At 40.9% G+C, this 19,460-nt stretch overlaps 1 protein-coding gene across 1 annotated transcript; it reads right to left on the reverse strand.

Annotated features, from left to right (window-relative positions):
* Nucleotides 1–2,474: 2,474 nt before the first annotated feature.
* Zscan26 (zinc finger and SCAN domain containing 26) lies at nt 2,475–14,962 on the reverse strand. Its single transcript, XM_027409478.2, has 6 exons — nt 14,805–14,962; nt 10,109–10,182; nt 9,953–10,012; nt 8,855–9,172; nt 8,536–8,653; nt 2,475–6,212 (listed from the first exon to the last, which is right to left on the reverse strand). Exons 2-6 carry the CDS (start codon nt 10,121–10,123, stop codon nt 5,311–5,313), a joined length of 1,413 nt encoding a protein of 470 aa, XP_027265279.1. The 5' UTR covers nt 10,124–10,182; nt 14,805–14,962; the 3' UTR covers nt 2,475–5,310.
* Nucleotides 14,963–19,460: the final 4,498 nt, after the last annotated feature.

Consider the following 19,460-nt stretch of genomic DNA (forward strand, 5'->3'; position numbering starts at 1 on the left):
GAATTATATTAAGCGCCCAATTATTTTCCACGTCTAAAGTTAATCCTGGGATAAAAGAAGTTAGTTCTTACCTTCAAGAAAACCATGTACATCTCAGTTCCTCATTCACACAGCACGCTAACATTTCTCCTCTCCACTTTGCACTGGGCTATCCTTCCCATGTAATTTCCCACTGCCATGTGACCTACTCTGTATGTGCATAAACTTCCGTGGCCACCCTCAAACCCAATGTACGGATGGGGAAAACTAAGCCACACGGGTGGCAGAGCACCGGTAGGTGTATGCACCCCGTTCTCCAGCTTCTATTACAGATATCACAGCCATCCCTGTCCCTAGCAGATCTCGGCATAGTCTTCAAACGCAGCACGTACCTGGTACCCAACAAAGACTGATGAACTTCTTGACGAACGTGTACCTGAGGTGCATTAGCCAGGGCTCTAGCGTGCCAGAATCTATGCTAAGGCTACATAAGCCAGCGCCTAGCGCACAGCCGTTAGTGTCTGTTTGCTGCTTTAAAGTTTAGGGAACCTGTGCAACGAGGACGTGCCGTGCCCCAGAACTAGGAGGCCAGAGCGCCACAGCCTGGCAGTGCTGCTGCTAGTCCGAGCCCGCGATGATGCAGTTCGGCCGAGTCCAATGGGATGAGGGACGGGGGGCACTTCCTGCAGACGGAGCAGGACCCCAGCGGCAACTTCCGGCTGCCGCTGTGCACTGCCCCAGTCTCTTGTGCTCCTGTGGAACCAGGTCGGCTGGACACCAGCCTCCCCTGATGGTTCCGAACCCCAATCACGCGTACATTTACACAAACCATTTCAACAAAAAACCTGTGGGATGTACTTGAGAGAGAGAGAGCTCTTGCTTGACATACTTACTGGGCTTAGTTCCCAACACCTCGAGAGGAAGAGTTCCTTCCCTAGACTGACTGGCATCCATAAGGGCAAGGCCTAGCTACCTTTACCCGGCCTTGTGCGGAGAGCCAGCTGAGGAAATAGGTACAAAGCCGCAAGGTGAGGAAGTATACAGATTTTATATGCGTGACGAAACCCCAGGTAGCGTGAATTCAAGAATTAATCATATTTATTAACACGTATTTATTTCTTGTGTGTGTTCGAATGCGGGTCGTGTGGAGGTCAGAGGACAACCTGGAGTTGGGCTTTCATTTTGTTATGTAGGTCCCTAGGGATGGAACTCAGGTTGTCAGACTTGGCAGCAAGCGGCCTTACTCGTGGACCCATCTCCAGTCTCTGTATGTTTTACAGATTCTCAGGACACCCGCTGAAACGTTTTATTCTGAGAGTATATTAGCATTTGAAGCACGTATGGACATCACAATGTAATTTTGCACTTTAGGATGGCGTGGAATTTTTTTCCACAGCAGCTTTTAAAAAAAGTTTTGTATGCGTGCTCATGAGCATGCACCAGTGCATGTTGGTGTGGCGGCCAGAGGTGGATGCCAGATGCTGTTACAATGAGAGACATTGTCTCTCATTGAATCTGGAGCTCACTGATGCAGCAAGCTCCAGGGATCCCCCACACCCCCATGGGTATTATAGCTGTGCACTACCATCTCTACCGTTTTACATGGGTTCTGAGAATCTGAACTCAGGTTCAAACGCTTTGTCAGGCATTTTACCAACTGAGCCTCTCCTAGCCCCACAAGCTTGGTTTATAAACATTCCATCAATAGTATTCCATTGTAGAGGTTACAGTATACCCTGACTATGTCCTCATTAATATAGGCTTAGGCTATATTCTTTATAAGCAATGCTATAGGAAACACAATTCAAAATCTTTACATTCTTTTTAAAGCTTTAATTTTATTCAAAAATCCCTTTGAAACTTTATAACTCTTTACAGATAGTACTGTTAATATCAATATTTTCATAGGAAAGTATTCTCTTTATACTATCAATAATTAAATTATGTTTTTACAACGTTTTAAATATATTTGTTGGGTAAATACAGCACACAGAAACTGACAAAAAGTAATGTACAATTAAAAGTTTGATAGTTCTCTAACTTTTAAAGGCCATGCTGTTTAGGAGTAAAAGGAATGTTAATAGAAAAGCCAGAAAAAGATCTTCACTTTCACACAACCAGTGATAAATGATTAACGAGCATGTAAAAAGATGTTCAGCAGTAGAAATATAAAGCATGTTCTTAAATAGGCTCTATTTACTGAAGGACAGCTAGCTTTCTTCTGGGGTTTAGGAAATACAAAAGTGTCATAGATACTGACATGCAGGTTTTTGCATGGACATAAGAGGCAAACAAAAGGAGATTCATTATATGCTAAGACTTTTATCTTGGTGGTGCTGGGGCCTAACCCAGCCCATGCACATGCTGCACAAATGCTCGACCACTGAGATATATTCTTAATGATGGATTGTGTTTTGAAATACAGTCTTAATATGTAGCTCAGGCTGGGCTTGAACTGAAGTGGCCCCCCTGCTTCAATCTCCTAGTCAACACAATGCCAGCTTCAAGGGGTTTTTTTTTTGGTTGTATTATATTACTACTATTATTATAGGGCTGGAGAGATGACTTAGTAGAACATATTACTCTTGCACAAAACCAGAGTTCAATCCCCAGCACCCACACTGTGCAGTTCATTGCCTGTAATTCTAGCTCCCCTCCCAGGGAGATCTAACAACTCTGGTCTACACAGACCCCCCCCCCAATAATTTAAAAGACATGTATCTATAAAGTTACTTAAAAATACAATACAAACTTCTATTACAATTCTTAGTGCTGGGCATGATAGTGTACACCTTTAATCCCAGCATGGGGGGGAGGGGGAGGTGAGGCAGAAGGTAAACTAATTACTAATTTAAAGATATGACATAGACTGTTACTTCCCCCTCCCTTTCCTATTGGCTTATATCCTGTCTGTAGTGGCAAATCATATAATTGCATTTATCTTCTATAATTGGGAGAACTGAATGGGTGGTGACACACAGTCTTCTATTACACTCTGTATTTGGATATTAAAGGCAGGATACTACCCAAAGAGAAATGCCTGACTTAGTCATCATGGAGAAAGCCTAGATCAAATATCCAAGTATTTCAGAGTACATAGGGCTTCAAATTTTAAATTTTTCCATTAAGAACAAGATATTCTATCTATATGCTTCCTTATTAAACTGAAAAGAATCTGTTTTAAATTGGTCTCAGTATGGCACTCAAGTTATTTGGGACAAGTACTCATGATATCAACTTAATTTTGTTTGTAATGGCTGAAGAAAAAAATAGTTTTAGCTTATAAGTAAAAGAATTGACTTTGCATGGTTTTCAGTGTCTCAAATGTGTACTTCTCGTACACATTTGGTTTCCCTACAGAAAATGGTTTCATTGCTTCTAGTCAGCTTAGTCAGTCAGACAGGCCAAGGACTGCTAGGTGCAATTCTGACATCTATCATTCCTTTCATCCCTTTAGTTCTGCACAAAGCAAGACCCTCTCCTGCTTCCTGTTAGTTTTGGCCTAAGATACATATGCAAATTTGGGGAAAGCTGCTCAAAGGAGGCTTACTGAGCCAAGAAGAACCTCTTTTTATGGCCTTAATAACTGATGGCATGCACTATGATGGAGCCAAAAGGCCAGAGATTCAGACTGTAGGGATACCATGGATCATCTTTGGCACCAGCCTTTTCTATTGGACAAGAAAAATATTTGCAAGCCAAGTGGAGTGAAACCAAGTTGTAATCACTACAAGGGTCCATCTGTCTTCCCAGAGTGGCATAACTTAAGAAGCCTTTTTCTTGGAGAACTATAGCCTGTGCTATTCCAAACTCAGAGGCAATGTCTACCAACCACTCTGGTAATGTGCCTGGGAAGACTCCTCCACTTATTTTCATCATTAGCATCAATGTGACAAAATGACCACAATCATCTTGCCAAGCTGATTTTAATGGTCAAAATTATTTCAAAATAACTATCATTTAAAATTTGCATCATTGGTATCAAAGAGAAAAAGTCATTTTTCCCCAAGGGACATTCATTAAAAAGTGTTTTTCAAGCAGTCACTGTAATGGCACTGGAGCTGCCACATAAGAAAGTTGCTGCTTAGATTCAACACAGGTTATTCAAATGACTTATAGTCTCCTGCATAGTTTAAGGAAAACTCTGATTTGTAACTTAAACAATGTGATACTGTGATTCAAACAGGTAGGAAATGTAAAACGAAATGAGCTAATCCAAGAGAGGCAGGTTCCATAGTTATACAGCAAGTTTCTGAATACACTTTCTGAAGTGTATTAACTGACGGTTCATGGGTAAAGTGGACATAAGGCCACCATGTGGGTGAAACTCGTAGGGAAAATGTTTAGCTAGCCTATTTTAGACTTTTGAGAATGTGTATTTCCAAGCAGTAGTAGATTTATTTGGGGCTTAATTTTTTTAACCTTTTCCTTTCTTTTTGTGTATGTGTGCACCTGTGTGAGCATGTGTGAACCATTTGTGTACAGGAGTCTGAGGAGGCCAGAAGAGGGTATCGGATTCCCCAGAACTGGAGTTACAGATGGTTGTGGACTGCTATATAGATGCTAGGAACTGAAAATGGATGGATCCTCTGAAAGAGCAGAGTGTTGACTGCTGAGTCATCACTCATGCCCCTTCGGATTTTCTTTTTCATGTGTGATGTTTGCATGTGTATGGGTGCATGTGCACTTAGATTAACATTAGGAGTCTTCCTTGATCATACCAACAACTGTTCTCCAAATTCCACTACCTGAATCCAGAGTTTGTTGATATAGCTGGTCTGGCTAGTCGCTTGCTCTAAAGATCCCATTTCTGCCTCCTGAGGGGTGGGCCACAGGTGGGCTACTATACCCATCTGACTTCTACATGGGTGCTGGGGATCTAAAACATTGTCCTTACACTTGCATAGCAATCGGTTTAACCACTGAGCCACCTCCCCAACCCTCATTAGTCTTATTTTACAGGAGCCTGTCACTTTAGTACTTGCAAATATATCAGTTTGCTCTCATTCTTTATAAATCTGTAGGCACTTGACTTGTTGATTTAAAAGATTTCATTCATATACAAGGCTATTACTTAGAGATAAATAATCTTGTACTTATCACATTAAAAGCTCTGAGACGTCCTGTAGTGAAGAATTGCTTAACTCCAATTTCACCATCTAAAGTGAAATTATTATAGTCTAATTATGGCTTTAAGTAAAACAAAGGAGAGGGAAGCAATGGAGGCAAATGGCTTCCAATATGGCCTCCAAGAATTCTGATGCCATGGTGACTTTTTACAAAGCATTGCTTGCTTGTCTAAGTAACATTCTGAAATCTCAGAGAACCTCGTCAAGCCACTTTTTTTTTGTGGTGATGTCTCTGATGCTGGAAGAGACCTGACTTCTGCCTGAAGGCTTCTTTGCATTCACTACACTGGTAGGGTTTTTCTTCATTGTGGATTCTGACATGCTGATCTAGGTGTGAGTTTAGTCGGAAGGCTTTCTGACATACTTTACATTTGAAAGGTTTTTCTCCAGTGTGAATCCTGTGATGTCGAATAAGGTCTGAAGTCAAATTGAAGGCTTTCCCACACTCATTACAATGATGTCTTTTGAAGCGACCGTGGATTTTCTGATGGTGGGTGAGAAGCAGGGCCTTACTAAAGACTTTCCCACAATCCTTGCATTCACAGGGCTCCTCCTGATTGTGAATTTTTTGGTGTCGATTAAGATGAGAGCTTCGCCTAAAGTTCTTTCCACAATAGATACACAGATAGGGCTTTTCTCCAGTATGGATTCTGAGATGCTCCAGAAGACCTGCATTCTGGCTAAAGACTTTTCCACACTCTTTGCACTTGTAAGGCTTCTCACCAAGGTGGATTTTCTGATGTCTGATGAGGTGTGAACTCCTCTGAAAGACTTTTCCACACTCATGACAGAGGTGACCTTTCTCTTTGGAGAGGACTTCTGGATGTTCAGTAGGATCAGAACTCTGACACACTACAGATTCACAAGACTTTTCTCCTGCATGTGCCCCTTCATGTTCAGTCAGGTCTGAGTGCTGAACAAGTCTCTCCTTAGTTTCCAAGCATTGGCTGCTAGTTTTCTCCTTGGGCATGGCAGGTTGCTTTTCCAAGTGCAAGTCTTCACAGTGGGCTTCAATGAATTCAGATGTTGTATAAGCTGATTCTATTCTTCCAGAAGCGTCTGCCACTACAATGAGCTTCCTATTATAATTCCTTGTTTCCTTACCTGAAACATTAAATATATACATATCACTACTTATTTCATTTTTGGTGCTCAGGAAAGGGAGTCTTCAAACAGGAAGAAATATTTAAATCAAGCCATGTGTATAAATTTAAAAGAATTAAGAGAAAAAATTTTATGTGTATGAGTATTTTGCCTGCATGTGTACCACATGCATGCAGTGCCCATGGAGACCATAAGAGTGTCCAGTTCCCTGGAACTGGAGTTACAGATGTTGTGAGCTGTGATGTGGGTGCTGGGAACTGAAACCAGATCCTCTGCTAAAGCAGCCAGTGCTCTTAACAGCTAAGCAATCTCTTTTGTCCCCACAAAGTTAAAAAAAAAAAAAATTCTTTGCTTATGATTATTTAAAATACACACACACACACACACACACACACACACACACACACACACACATACACACACACACATGATTTACAAGAAACTGTGGTTTTGATTTTCAGTTTCTTTTGAGGAAAGATTTCAATATCAACCTTGCCTAACATAAACCTTCTCAAGTCCTGAGATTACTGTCATGTGCCAGCATATCCAGCTTAACATCCAAGAAATTGTTAACTATGATTGGCTTGGGGGAAGGATAAGGGTCATGGTAGGAGGTAACTTATTTTAAATGTTCTCAATTTTATTATGTGATACACATCACACACAGAGAAGCTACTAAGCATGACTACATATTCTTGATCATAATTTGTCTCATGGGGAACAAAAAGCAGAAAACTGTAAAACTGGGTTCATCGGAAGACAATCACATTACAAAGGGATGGTACTTTGAAAAATGAAAATGTGTTGCCATAATGACAATTTATCATGAGTAGAATGTAATCTTAGGAAAGTAATCAATAAATCAATAATAAATAAATAAATAAATAATAAATCAATAATCAATAAATCAACAGTGCCAGGACTACAAGACCTTGAGAATAATGAATTTGCAAAAACATCATGTTGAAACATGAAAGCTGGGTAGTTGTAGCGCATGCCTTTAATCCCCAGCACTCAGGAGGCAGAGGTAGGTGGATCTCTATGAATTCAAGGCCAGCCTGGTTTACAGAGCAAGTTCTAAGACAGGCCCCAAAGCTACAGGGAAACCCAGTCTCAAAACAAACAAACAAAGTATCTCCCTCCAAGAGGGGAACAGAGGTTCCTTAACCTACTCATGTGTTACATGTTTTTCTAAAATACCAAACAGGGAAGAAGACAGAAGTCAGCTTCAGAAATAAGAATAGCTAATAATTAATAGATTCTGTTTACTCAAGGTGAGGGGCTGTAACAGATTTAGAACACAATACAAAATCCTGCCCTTTAACTATGGAAAGAGAAAAAGAGAAGTAAGCCAGAAACCATAACACAGTATAACATGTCAGCACATGTGGGACAATGATCCAGATTCAGAGGAAGGATATGGGGAGAGTAGGGGAGTTGAAAAAGTAGGGAATATAATGAGGCAGGAAAGACCCAGAAGAGAGAAACTAGGAGGAGGAAATGGGAAATGAAATGGGACATGTCAGAAGTGCCTGTGAGTGGGAGGCACAGGACAACTTGTTATTGATCTTGGGGGGGGGGGGCGGATGGTGGTGTTTGCTGCATCTCTTTGTTCCTCTTCCCAACAATGGCCACAGTTTTCAGATATCAAAAAATTGGAATAGCATTACCCAGTTCACTAAGGGTTTTAAGGAAGGGGAAACAATAATTTGTATTTAAGCAATAGAAAAGAAAAGAAAGATTTCAAGGCCAGTCTAGTCTTCATAGTTGCAGTTGAGATCAACAGGGCTACAGAAGAAGACCCTTGTGTCCAAAAAAAAAAAAAAAAAAAGACACTAAGTGGAGAGGGGAGAGAGATAAGGGTTCTATCAGACTAGAAAGAAAAATATACGGAATGGAACAGTAGCAAAGGAGAACCAAAAACAAAACAAAACAAAACAACAACAAAAAGACCAAGTAACCACCGTCATCACTTCCATTAATAGTGATTTGAAGGGGCTAAGAAAATGAGGAAACTGGTGCCTGAGATTCTTTGCCTTGGATAAGAAAAGAAGGTAGGTCCAGATCCACTTCTCCTTGGTGTGTTGTTGATTTAAATTGTTTAGAGTGGTTGATCTTCTAATTCTTGACTGTGGTACTGACTAAGTTTATGGAATATACAAAAAAACTCACTGACTAGTGAAGCTACAGTGAAGATTGTGTATATAAATTATGCCACAACAGATCTGACAAAATCGAAACACAAAAGCTAAGAGTGCCAAGGCAGAGGGCACTGCATGGTCTACAATAAGTCAAATGTGAAGGGATGCCATTTAGTTCTTACCCGTCTCCTTTTCAGGCTTCTGCACCTCATGCTCAGGCAGGACCGGCTGCTGCTGTGCTTCTTTGTGAGGGGCTGTCCCTCCAACTAGCACAGTCTGTCTGCATCCTTGGGCTGGATCCTAGAGATAAGTACAGATAATTAGGGAACTGGTTTACAAAAAAACACTTCAGTGTTAGAAAAGAGGGAATGGCAAGGGTGAGGTGAGGCTGAAACTGAGCAGCAGTGAGCAGCGCCCCTCCCACTGCTTCACTCATGTCCACCTATGTGACCTGGGGGCTCACTTCTTACTTTCCTGCATAAGGACACCTGTACCTCTTACCTTCTGTTGTCCTGCTTCTCCACGGTCTCGCTGCAAATCTTCCAGTATTCCCACCAGGTCCTCCCCAGTCTCTGGGTGGTGCTCAAGCACCTGGACCAGCAGATCTCTTGGCAGGATGGTCAGGAACTGCTCCAGCACCAGCAGCTCCAGGATCTGCTCCTTGCTGCGGGTCTCAGGCTGCAGCCACTGTCTGCAGAGCTCCCTGAGTCGGCGTAAAACCTCTCGAGGTCCAGTGCTTTCCTCATAGCGCAGCTGCCTGAACTGTTTGCTCAATGGCTCCTGCCCAAGGCCTTTTCTGTTTCCTTGAACTTTGAATCCCTGTTCCCAAGCACAGTAGTTTTAACAGTGGCTTAAAGCAAAGACTCATCTCTTTTGCTACCCTAAATTCTGAGTCAGATTTCTCCTAATCTTTTAAGGAGTGTCCCACAAACAGCTTGATAGTCTCTAATTTATCTAACCTTGTTAGTACCCCTACTCCTCTTTTTTTCTATTCTTTCATTGAGACAGGATCTCACTATATAGCTCTGGCTGGCCTAGAGTTTGGTATGTAAATCAGGCTGGCCCCAGAGATCTACCTGCCACTGAGTGCTGGGATTGAAGTCCTAAACCACAATGCACAGCTTCTAGTCCCCCTTTAAGGCTAATGTCACCAAGATAAGAATAACTAAGTTCCTTCCAAGAGACTAAGAACTTTGCCTACAGATCACCCATGCTGGGATCCACGGGCACCAGCACTGACTACCTCAGCTGTACTGACTCCGCTGGAGCTATCAGGACCTTACAGAACCAGCATGAAATACTGACTGATCAATTTGTCTAAGACAGACTGACAAGGCTATGTATGCTATTTGTTCCTCTTCCTCTCAGCTTTTGTCCTTTCCCCATTTAATCCTGAAACTCTTGTCAGGGCCCTAAGACAGGGCTTAGGGCACTGTCTTCCTGTTTCTTCCCAATACGGACACGCTAAGTAATAAATTCCTTTCTTTCCCTACCACTCACCTCTCTCACTCGACTGAGTGGCAAGTTACTAAATTTAGTCTGTTAGGACCCCCAAGGTCAGACCTCTGATTCCATGAACAGCAGTCATCCCCTCATTACCTGAAGCTCCTCCTTCAGATTCAGAGGAGCCAAAGAGTATGCACGCTTGCTAGGGTGGATCTGGGAAGAGGTATGTGTGGGAACAGAACATGATCAGAACATGTTGAAAACTCAAAGAACTTTTAAAAAGAAGAATGCACATGAATACACACTCACCAAGGCCAGTGCCATCCTTTGCTTCAGGCACTTTGTTTTGGAGAACTTTCTTTTGACGGTATCCTGAAGGACTCCTAAAGACAGAAGTCACAGAAACAGCAATGCTAGCGGTGGTGTTATTTTGTTTATGATCTAACAAATAGAGCTTACCAGAGGATCAGAGCACAGAGCTATCCACACTAGTTAACCATAGAGGCCAGGCAGTGGTGGCACACACCTTTAATCCCAGCACTCCGGAGACAGAGGCAGTCAGATGTCAGTGAGTTCAAGGCCACCCTGTTACATGAATTTGATCCAGTCTAAAAGAGAAACAGAGCTCACACAAAGGTGATCCCAGCACTTGGGATCACATACCTCTAATTCTATCACTAGGGAGGTGGAGATAGGAGTGATATGGCTGGACAGAGAGAGGAATATAAGGTGTGAGGACACAGGAGCTCATGCCAGTCAGTCTGAAGTAGACTGAGGTAGCAGTCTGAGAACAGGATTGCCCCTTTGGTCTGAGCATTGGTAGAGGTAAAATTCTAGTGGCTGACCTCTCTTCTCTGATCCTTCAGCTTTCACCCCCTGATAGCTGCTGACTCCTAGTTTTTATTATTAAAACTAAAGAGAATTCATGCTAGTAGTAAGAACAGCAACAAATCATCTTTCCTTAGGGTAGTTTTCTCCAAAACAGCTATTCCAGAGTGTACATAAACAAAGTGAGAAAACTTTTATAAGGATACCACACAACCTAGCTAAATAGTAAGAGATTTGAAAAACCACAAATGAATGCTAAAACTACTGGGGCAAAGAGGGAAGAACAGAACATTCAGTGTTAACCACCACACTGTGTAGCTGCAAATGTAACCAAATGATCAAACTTAGCAGTAAGACACCAAAACCAACTACCCTATCACCTATGGAACACTTTTAATAAATATTATTTATCATGAATTTACTGAGGAAACCTTCTGGGAAATCCAGAACTCTAGCTCATCTACAACAGGAATGGATCCAATTTCCCCCAAACATAGAGCTGATACTGGGGGGTTATTGTTCTAGATTAAAGAGACACGACTAAAGGAAACATAGGAAATTAGTGCTTGCATTAAAAATAAAACACCAAACATCTAAAACCAGAGTGGTACTTCAGGCCTACATCCCAATACTCCACAGTCTGAGGCAGAAGGCTTGCATGTTTTGAGGCCAACCTAGGCTACATAATGGGATCCTGCACTAATACATAATTAAATTTAAGAGCCACTACTAGTATTCTTCTTGCCGGGCGGTGGTGGCGCACGCCTTTAATCCCAGCACTCGGGAGGCAGAGGCAGGTGGATCACTGTGAGTTCGAGACTAGCCTGGTCTACAAGAGCTAGTTCCAGGACAGCCTCCAAAGCCACAGGGAAACCCTGTCTCGGAAAACCAAACAAAACAAAACAAAACAAAAAACTAGTATTCTTCTTTTGTTTGTGATATGGTCTTGCTATGTTACTCAATGCAGCCTCATATGCCTGAGCTTTAACAGTCCTCTCTATTTCAACCTCTCAAGTAACAAGGATGTGAGAGGCTTGCACCACCATGCCCTATTAGGTGAGGTTGAAAAAGTCCAAGAAAGTGATGATTATTAAACCAGTAAATGCAGTTTGGTATTGTGGTGGCTAATTTACATGTCAATTCTGGGACACATGGTGTGAAGATACTTGGTCAAACATTATTTAGATGTTTTTGTGTTTTGGGAATGAGATTTAATATTTAAATTAATGGACTGTAAACTGAGTAAAACAGATTGTCCTTCATAATTTAGTGGGCCTTGCCTGATTAGATCAGCTGAAGGTCTGAGAACAAAAAGACTGATCCTCTTCCAAGTAAGAGACTTCCTCTCCAACAGCTTTCCAACTCAGATAACAGTGTTTTACTCCTGCCTTCAGCTCTAGACTGAGACTTCAGTTCCTCTGGGTGCTAAGTCTCTTGTCATCAGACCTGAACTAAATAATCAGCTTTTTTGTTCATAGGTCTTTGGCTTTCACCAGAATTAAATCATTGCTGTTTTATTTTTAGCTTGGTAATTCCCTCTGAAGATCTTAGAACTTGATAGCTGCCACAATCCTTGTAATTAGTCTTTGACTTTTTTCCTATTCTTTTTAAAATTAGCATTTATTAACTATACACAACAATGAATTTTATTATGGAGTGTCATACACATGTATTTCAATACCCCCCCATGATCCTGTTCCTAAAGAGTCCCCTTTCTAGTTTTTTAAAATAAATCTTTTTAGACAGCTACTAGCCAAAATTAATATAAAAACAGGTCCCATTTCTTTAAATAACTCTAATAAAGGGGTTGAAGAGATGGCTCTGTGGTTAAGAGAACAGCCTGCTCTTGCAGAGGGTACCACTGAGGCCCCCTGAACCCTTGCTGGGTGGCTCACAATATCGGCAATTTCAGCACAGGAGGTCTGAGTACCTTTATGGTTTCCAAGGGACAAGTGTACTGGAATGCACATACCCAGATATATAATATAGGCACTTTAAAAGCCAAATCTTTTTTAAAAGGCAGTAAGAACTCTAGTACTGGCATAACACATAAATTAGTGGTGACTCTAATTAATAAAATTAAACGTGTTTAGTAATTGAGTAATTAGATGAAATATATTATTAAATAGGTAAGTAATTATATTAAAATGTGATTAAACATAACAACACAATACATAGTAGTTTAACCTGTCTTCAGGAGGGACCAGCTACCTTGAGATTTAAGACAGAAAACTGACCATTCCATTCTCCTCCTTTAATAATGTATGTATATAATTAATCAAGTTCCTTTAAAAAATTACGTGTATGGGTGTTTTGCCTGCATCATGTCTGTGCTTCACATGTGTGCCTGAAGAGAGCCAGAAAAGGGTACAGATCTCTTGAAACTGGAGTTATCTACCAATGGTTGAGCTGCCATGTGGTGTTGAGATTTGAATCTCAGTCTTCTAGAAGACTGGCTAGTGCTCTTAACTGCTGAGTCATCTCTCCTGAAGTCCCAAGATCTTTTGATTCTACAGCTTCATATCCCTCAAATACATCCTTCTTGTAGTTTCTTGATGACAAGGTCTCCTACTTGGAATACTCTGAATCAGCAATTCTCAACCTTTGAGTTGTGACCCCTTTGGAAAACCTCTACCTCCCAAACAGTTACAATTCATAATAGTAGCAAAATTACAGCCACGAAGAAGAAATGAAAATAATTTTATGGTTGGAGGTCACCATAACCTGAGGAATTGTATTAAAGGGTTGCAGCATTAAGGTTGGGAACTACTGTTCAACTGGTCTTCCTGACATCAATCTATTTCCCATATTGCAATTGTTATCTTCCTAAGGAGGAAATGAAGCATATCTCCCTTGTGCATGCTGCACATAGTGACTGGCCATCACCACTGAGATCAAGTTTAAAACATTTAATATGGTCTAAACTTTTCTTAAGCTTTAATGAACTTTCAGTTCCTCACACTGATAATACTTAGTTTTTGGGACCTTACAAATCTCACTCTTACAAGGGAAACCCCTTAAATTTTTTCCTTCTTATTAAATGACCAGTCACATCTCATGTCCCAGCATAATAAATAAGACAAAAGAGTTGCTCCACTTGCTTTTCACTTAATTCAATCTCCATAGAAACCCATTAAGAACTACTTTTAACCTTTTACTACAAGACAAAAGTTGACATGGAGAGTTGAGGAATTTACACAAGGTCTTAAGGCTGAGTTTCAGATCTTTTTTGTTCAAAAAAAAATGTTTTTAGTCCACAGATGTAAAATTTTGAATTTATTTTTCCCTTCTCTCTTGTCGTGTGCATCTGATTCAGAAGCCAATGCTGTGGGCTCCACCCAGACACAACTACCACAACAGTCAGTCTACACTTGCCTCTAGAATTCCTGCCAATTTTCCTCCAAGAGTCTCACTCTGTAGCCACTAATGGCAATCCTCCTGCTTCAGAATCCCAAGTGCTAGGATTATAGAAACTAGCCATCATGCTCATATGCAGGTGTTTAATTGCATCCAACTTTGAATTATTCTTGATTTCATTTCTGCCCGCCCTCCCATCTATTCCTATTGTGGATTTCCAATTACAAATGCTTCGTCCCAAAACCAAGTGCCCACTTTTTCTTTTTCCACACACTTATTCTTTCTGGCGATATTATTCACTGCGCTCGAAACACCCTGGTGACCTTGTTATTCCCTAAATAAGAGAAACAAGCTACAGCTTTCGGGCCTCTGCGCTAGCTCTTCTCTCACGCATGCCTCTTAGAAAGCCGCCTACGTCCGTCCATCTATCTCGGATTATCTACTCAAATATCCTGTTTACTTACAGTGGAAACTACTTAAACATGCAACAGAAGCCATGTGTGATAGCGCCAGCCTATTAGCTCAGCGCTTGGTTCACATCAAGGGTATCCTCCGCCAAAGAAGTGAGGCCAACGTGGGCTTTACGAAACGCTCTCAAAAACAAAACCAATCAACAGAAGCCTGGCGTGTTGGCTCACGTTTGTAATCCCCGCACTCAGGAGGCTGAGGCAGGAGGATATTCAGGCGTGTGAGGCCAGCTTGAGCTACACCGTGCGTTCCAGGATAAGCACGAAACTGCCTCAACAACAAACTGCGCGTTCCCTAGGTCCTCAGCCTCATCCCTCTCCCACGCCCGAGAACCGTAGCTTCCGCCACGCACCCTTTCCGGATCTCCCAGGTCCGAGGTGTGGATCGCTTCTGTGTACCAGCCACACACGTCGCTGCTCCAGAGGCCCAAGGTTGCCGATCTGACCCCGTTGGAACCCGATTACCCTACGTCCTCTCGCCCTGGTCGCGGGGTCAGTCACATGTCCCCTCAGTGTTCCAGCCCAGTGGCTTCCGGCTCCCCTCTAGGACGGTGGGAGGACTCGACTCGATGGTGCCTTGTCTGGGTCTAGTTGAAACATTTTGTTTACACGAAAACAGGCCATTTCATCGAACTGTTTTCACATACAGCGTCATCCCTTACTGAAACAACAAAACTCTCACTGTAACTCCAGCCACCAAGGAACTGAGACAGGAATTGACTCTTTAAGTTGGGCTTTAATCAAACATTGGCATAATCATGAAGATTAGTCTGAATACCACTACTCTAGAGAAGCCACCTTAATATCCCATCTCAAACCAGAAGTTTTCTAGAGAGGCAAACTAAGTTAATTATTAGCGCTCAAGTTTATTCTGTCCCCCACCTTTTCACTACTGAGTTCTAAAGAGTTCTGTGCCTTCCCCCTTATTTGACTTCTGAACCTAGGTACTCAACAATGCTTAGTCTGGTTAATGTCCTGTGGTGTCAAATATGAGTTCTGCAATGGGATGTAAAGTTAACTCAGAACAAACACAGCATTAAGATGGCTTGTGTGCAGATTAACTCAAAACAAACAAAACTATTTTGTTTAAGTGCAGAGTCCTTCCTATAGTGTCGGATACAAAGTCCCCTACCATCCTCCTCTCCTCACCATTGCCATTATCCATTTACTTTGATAAATAGGCTACAGTTCGAGGTTCATCTCCAATCACCAGAGAGAGAACTCCCAATAGGAACCCACCTCTTTCATGAACAACTGAAAAGACTTTTGCAAGCTTGTAATTTCCACAGCAGGCACAGATTATCAGTGCCCTCCTTAAGCCCATAAAAATCCCTGGGCCCATTCAAAACTTCCTAACAGGTGTAGTTGTGAGGACAAAATTTGGGGCCAAATTCTACAGTAATCTGCCTTGCCTATGAATACTTTCAATTGCCTGAGAACTGCAATGGTTTTTCCATTGGTCTAATTCTCTGTTAGTGGTTTCCAAGCAGGCCCCTCTTTCCAGGTTGGAGGAGGAAACCCAATAATTTCTCAGCCTGCTGACAGATTTGGGCCTTGCAGGCTAACAGTCTCCTGGTTTCTAGTTACCAGAAAGTCATTAACATCCTGCTGTAACATGTCCCCCTTCAATATTAGGGCTTTAAATCTTAACTAGATAGATGGTCCAGAGGCTAAGAGCTTCAAAAAAAACCTAACCAAACATGCGTGCACCTACCACAAAACACTTTATTTTTAAGGAAACCTTATGCTATTTTCCCATATTTTGTGAAATGCTGTATTTTTGTGAACTCATAAGAGAAAATTATGCTTCAAATATTTACAATTGTCAGTTAATCAGCAGCAGTGGGATAATCTTTTTGTATGCTGTGATTATGTTTTAGTACTATTGGCTAATAAAATAGCTGATTTGGCCAATAACCAGGCAGGATAGATCTAGGCAGGAAATCCAAATGGAGATACAGGAGAAGGGTGGAGTCTGAGAGGATGCCAGCAACAAGATGTACCAGAGGACAGGCAATGTCACAAAGCCCGGTGGCAAAAATATAGATTAATAGAAATGGGTTAATTTATGTTGTAAGGGCTAGTTATAAGTATGAGCAATAGGCCAAACAGTTTGTAATTAATATTAAGCCTCTGAGTGCTTATTTTAAAATCAGCTGCAGAACCAGGTGGGACAAAAAAAGCCTCCGATTACTGAGACACTAATTTGGTTTCTCCACACCAACTAAAGCTCAGTATAATCTGACACTTGATCAACTTCCTGATTCTAAAAGCCAAGCAGAGTGATAAATTCCTGTAATCTCAGCTAAGGCTGAGGCAGGAGGATCACATTGAGTTTCAGGCTAGCTTGGGCTATAGATAAGCAACCCCGCCTCAAGGAGGGTGGTGGTGATTCTAATGATTTCTTCAAATGTTAGACATTTTGTCCATTTTTATTCTACAACCCATAACTACATAATTCCTTGAAAAATCATTTCAAAGAAAAAGCTATTCTCTGTTTATATTATAGCCCCCATGAGACAAATGTGATATACACTCAAATTTTACATCTTTTTTTTAAGGCAGAATTACTGGCAAGGTCCTTCTATGATGGCAAAATTCCATGGTAAGCTGTGTGCACTTAGAAGCTGTAGCTATTCAGCTGGTTCATTTTCACAAGCAACAAAGACAAAGAACAGAAAACTAAGTAAAACGAAAAGTGACAGAGAAACAGTTGCAAGGCAGTTGATAAGTTAACTTTTTATTACTTGAAGAGCTTTTATGATGAATAAGAAGTCTAACATTACCCAAATAAAATGGCCAAACATTAGTGTGAACACTTTACATACAATTACAAAATAAGAAATCCTGAAAAAGATGCTTCACCACACTCTTAAGAGGGAAAAATAAAATTAACTTTCAAAAAGCCATGTTAATTGACCAAAAAAAACAAAGACATAAAGCTTTTTGAAAAAGTACAGTGCTGCTGCTGGTGGTGTTGGTCTGTCAATCTTCCTAGGAAGCATCATTGTAGTAGTATCTACTAAAATTCGAAAGCATGGAGATTAAATGTAACATTTATATTTTCATTAATAACTATCCCAGAAAAGCCAATTTCTTAGATTTCTAGCCTTATTTTTTTGTGCTGCAATTTGTAATTATCCTTTTCAAGTTTGATCCCAGTTGGTCATAAATTCTATGGTGGCAGTGGATAAGGCTAACTTACAGATTTATCTACAGTACTTATGATACGCAATGCACTATTTTTCTCTTTACCCAGTAAATATTTGTACAGAGAAAATACCTTTCAAGGCTGGTACTCACAGATGATGAAAAGGAGTGGCCATAACCTACTTCTAAAGCCTCCACAGTCCTTGCCCTTGCCTGGGGCACCAGCTTGCTGTCTTTCCACTAGTGCTCTCCTCACACCAATGTCATAAACCAACAAACACATCTTGTTGGCTTGAGTTCATTTCAATTGACATTAAATCAGAAGACTCCCACATGTCCAGAAATGCATACAATCATTTACAAACAACTAAAATCATTTAAAAATTAGATTTATGTGTACTGATACAAAACATATCCAAGATGTACTGTTAAGTGAAAAAATGAGTTCATCCTGTATATAGTGAGGTATAGTTTCCATAAATAGAATGTGCACATGTACAAGCATGTACAAGCGCAGCTTTCACCAATTTTCCTCAGCTTCCCTCAATTTCCTTTTGTGACAATCTGGAACAAGTTACACCACTGATTCAAAGTGTCCTTCCACACCATACTGCTTCTCAATGCTGTCAACTCCATGGAGTTTACTAGTGTTTTGAGCATTGTAAAGGAAGTTTTCCAAATGAGATGAGTTAGTTTGGGTAGTGCTGAGATATCAGGGTCAATAAATGTCAACATCCCTATGGCCAACAAATGCCTATCGTAGATCTTAAGTGCAGCTCACTCTGAGGTCTTCCTTGGAAACAAAAGACTCTTCACATGCTTTGCAAACACCTCAGCCCTTGTATCTCCACAAACATTTTTTTTTCCTTCTAGATGGTTCTAATCTACTCTTTGGAAGACTTCAGCACCCTGGATCTTCATCTTTTCTATATTGATTTATGGATAAACCCTGCATCCATTTCAATCAGGATTTAGTCAATAAAATTAAGCTTTTTTTTTGAAAACTACCAGTACATGTTATGAACACAGACATTTTAAAATTCAGAACTGCAGCAGGCATTTGTTGGTTATCTATCTTCCCTGTCCAACATGGTATTTTCAGATAGCTATGCCCTCCTTATGTAGCCTCCATACTGCCCAGACCTGCAGGGCCTCAGAGTAAGCTATTCCATTCATTTGGCAACTGCACTTATTTTAAGCAGATATGTAGACTACACTAATCCAATTAAGATAAAATCTTGTTAAGAATACCAAGTCAGAAATATTCTTTCCTGGCAGTGACCTTGGAAGCCCTACAAATGTGGCACTGTGGTGAGAGGCATGGACTACATAGCTTATGGTGTTGCTCCCTGGGGGCTGGTAGTTGAGGGCAGGTGCTCTTGAGAAACCGTACACAGGATTCACACTTTCTCTCACTGTGATGAAACAAATGGAAAACAAAAATGGTATTAAAATGGTGGGAATAGGTAATTTTGCAGAGCAGTCTTTAGGAGATATTCACTATAGTCTACACGAAGTTGGGAAATGGCTTAAGAAGATGGATATGGTACTTTGCAAAATGTAAAGGCTGCCAGTGAGCTGTTCATTCCCCTATCTTGGGAGGTAACTGTAGTTAATGAAGAACTTGCAGAGAACCCATAGTGTCTTAGCAGATCTTGTTTTAAAATGCCTCACATGAAGATGACTCTAAATACTTCACAATACTACAGAACTCATAGAAACATATGAGAAATACACAAAAAAATCTGGAAATCAATATGACACCTTAAACTACTGTGAAGCAACTTACTCCAATATGATTGTCTTAATAGTGGATAAAACTTTCAGTAACTTTTAGCAATATACACGAAGAAGAAACT

The sequence above is a fragment of the Cricetulus griseus genome, chromosome 3, assembly GCF_003668045.3.
Source record: "Cricetulus griseus strain 17A/GY chromosome 3, alternate assembly CriGri-PICRH-1.0, whole genome shotgun sequence".
Classification (NCBI taxonomy): domain Eukaryota; kingdom Metazoa; phylum Chordata; class Mammalia; order Rodentia; family Cricetidae; genus Cricetulus; species Cricetulus griseus.

Coding starts and splice junctions, on each gene's coding strand:
- Zscan26 (XM_027409478.2), bottom strand. Junction 9,173..9,952: donor ATCTGAAGGAGGAGCTTCAG/GTAATGAGGGGA, acceptor GCTTGGGAACAG/GGATTCAAAGTTCAAGGAAA. Junction 6,213..8,535: donor GAAGCCTGAAAAGGAGACGG/GTAAGAACTAAA, acceptor TTAATGTTTCAG/GTAAGGAAACAAGGAATTAT.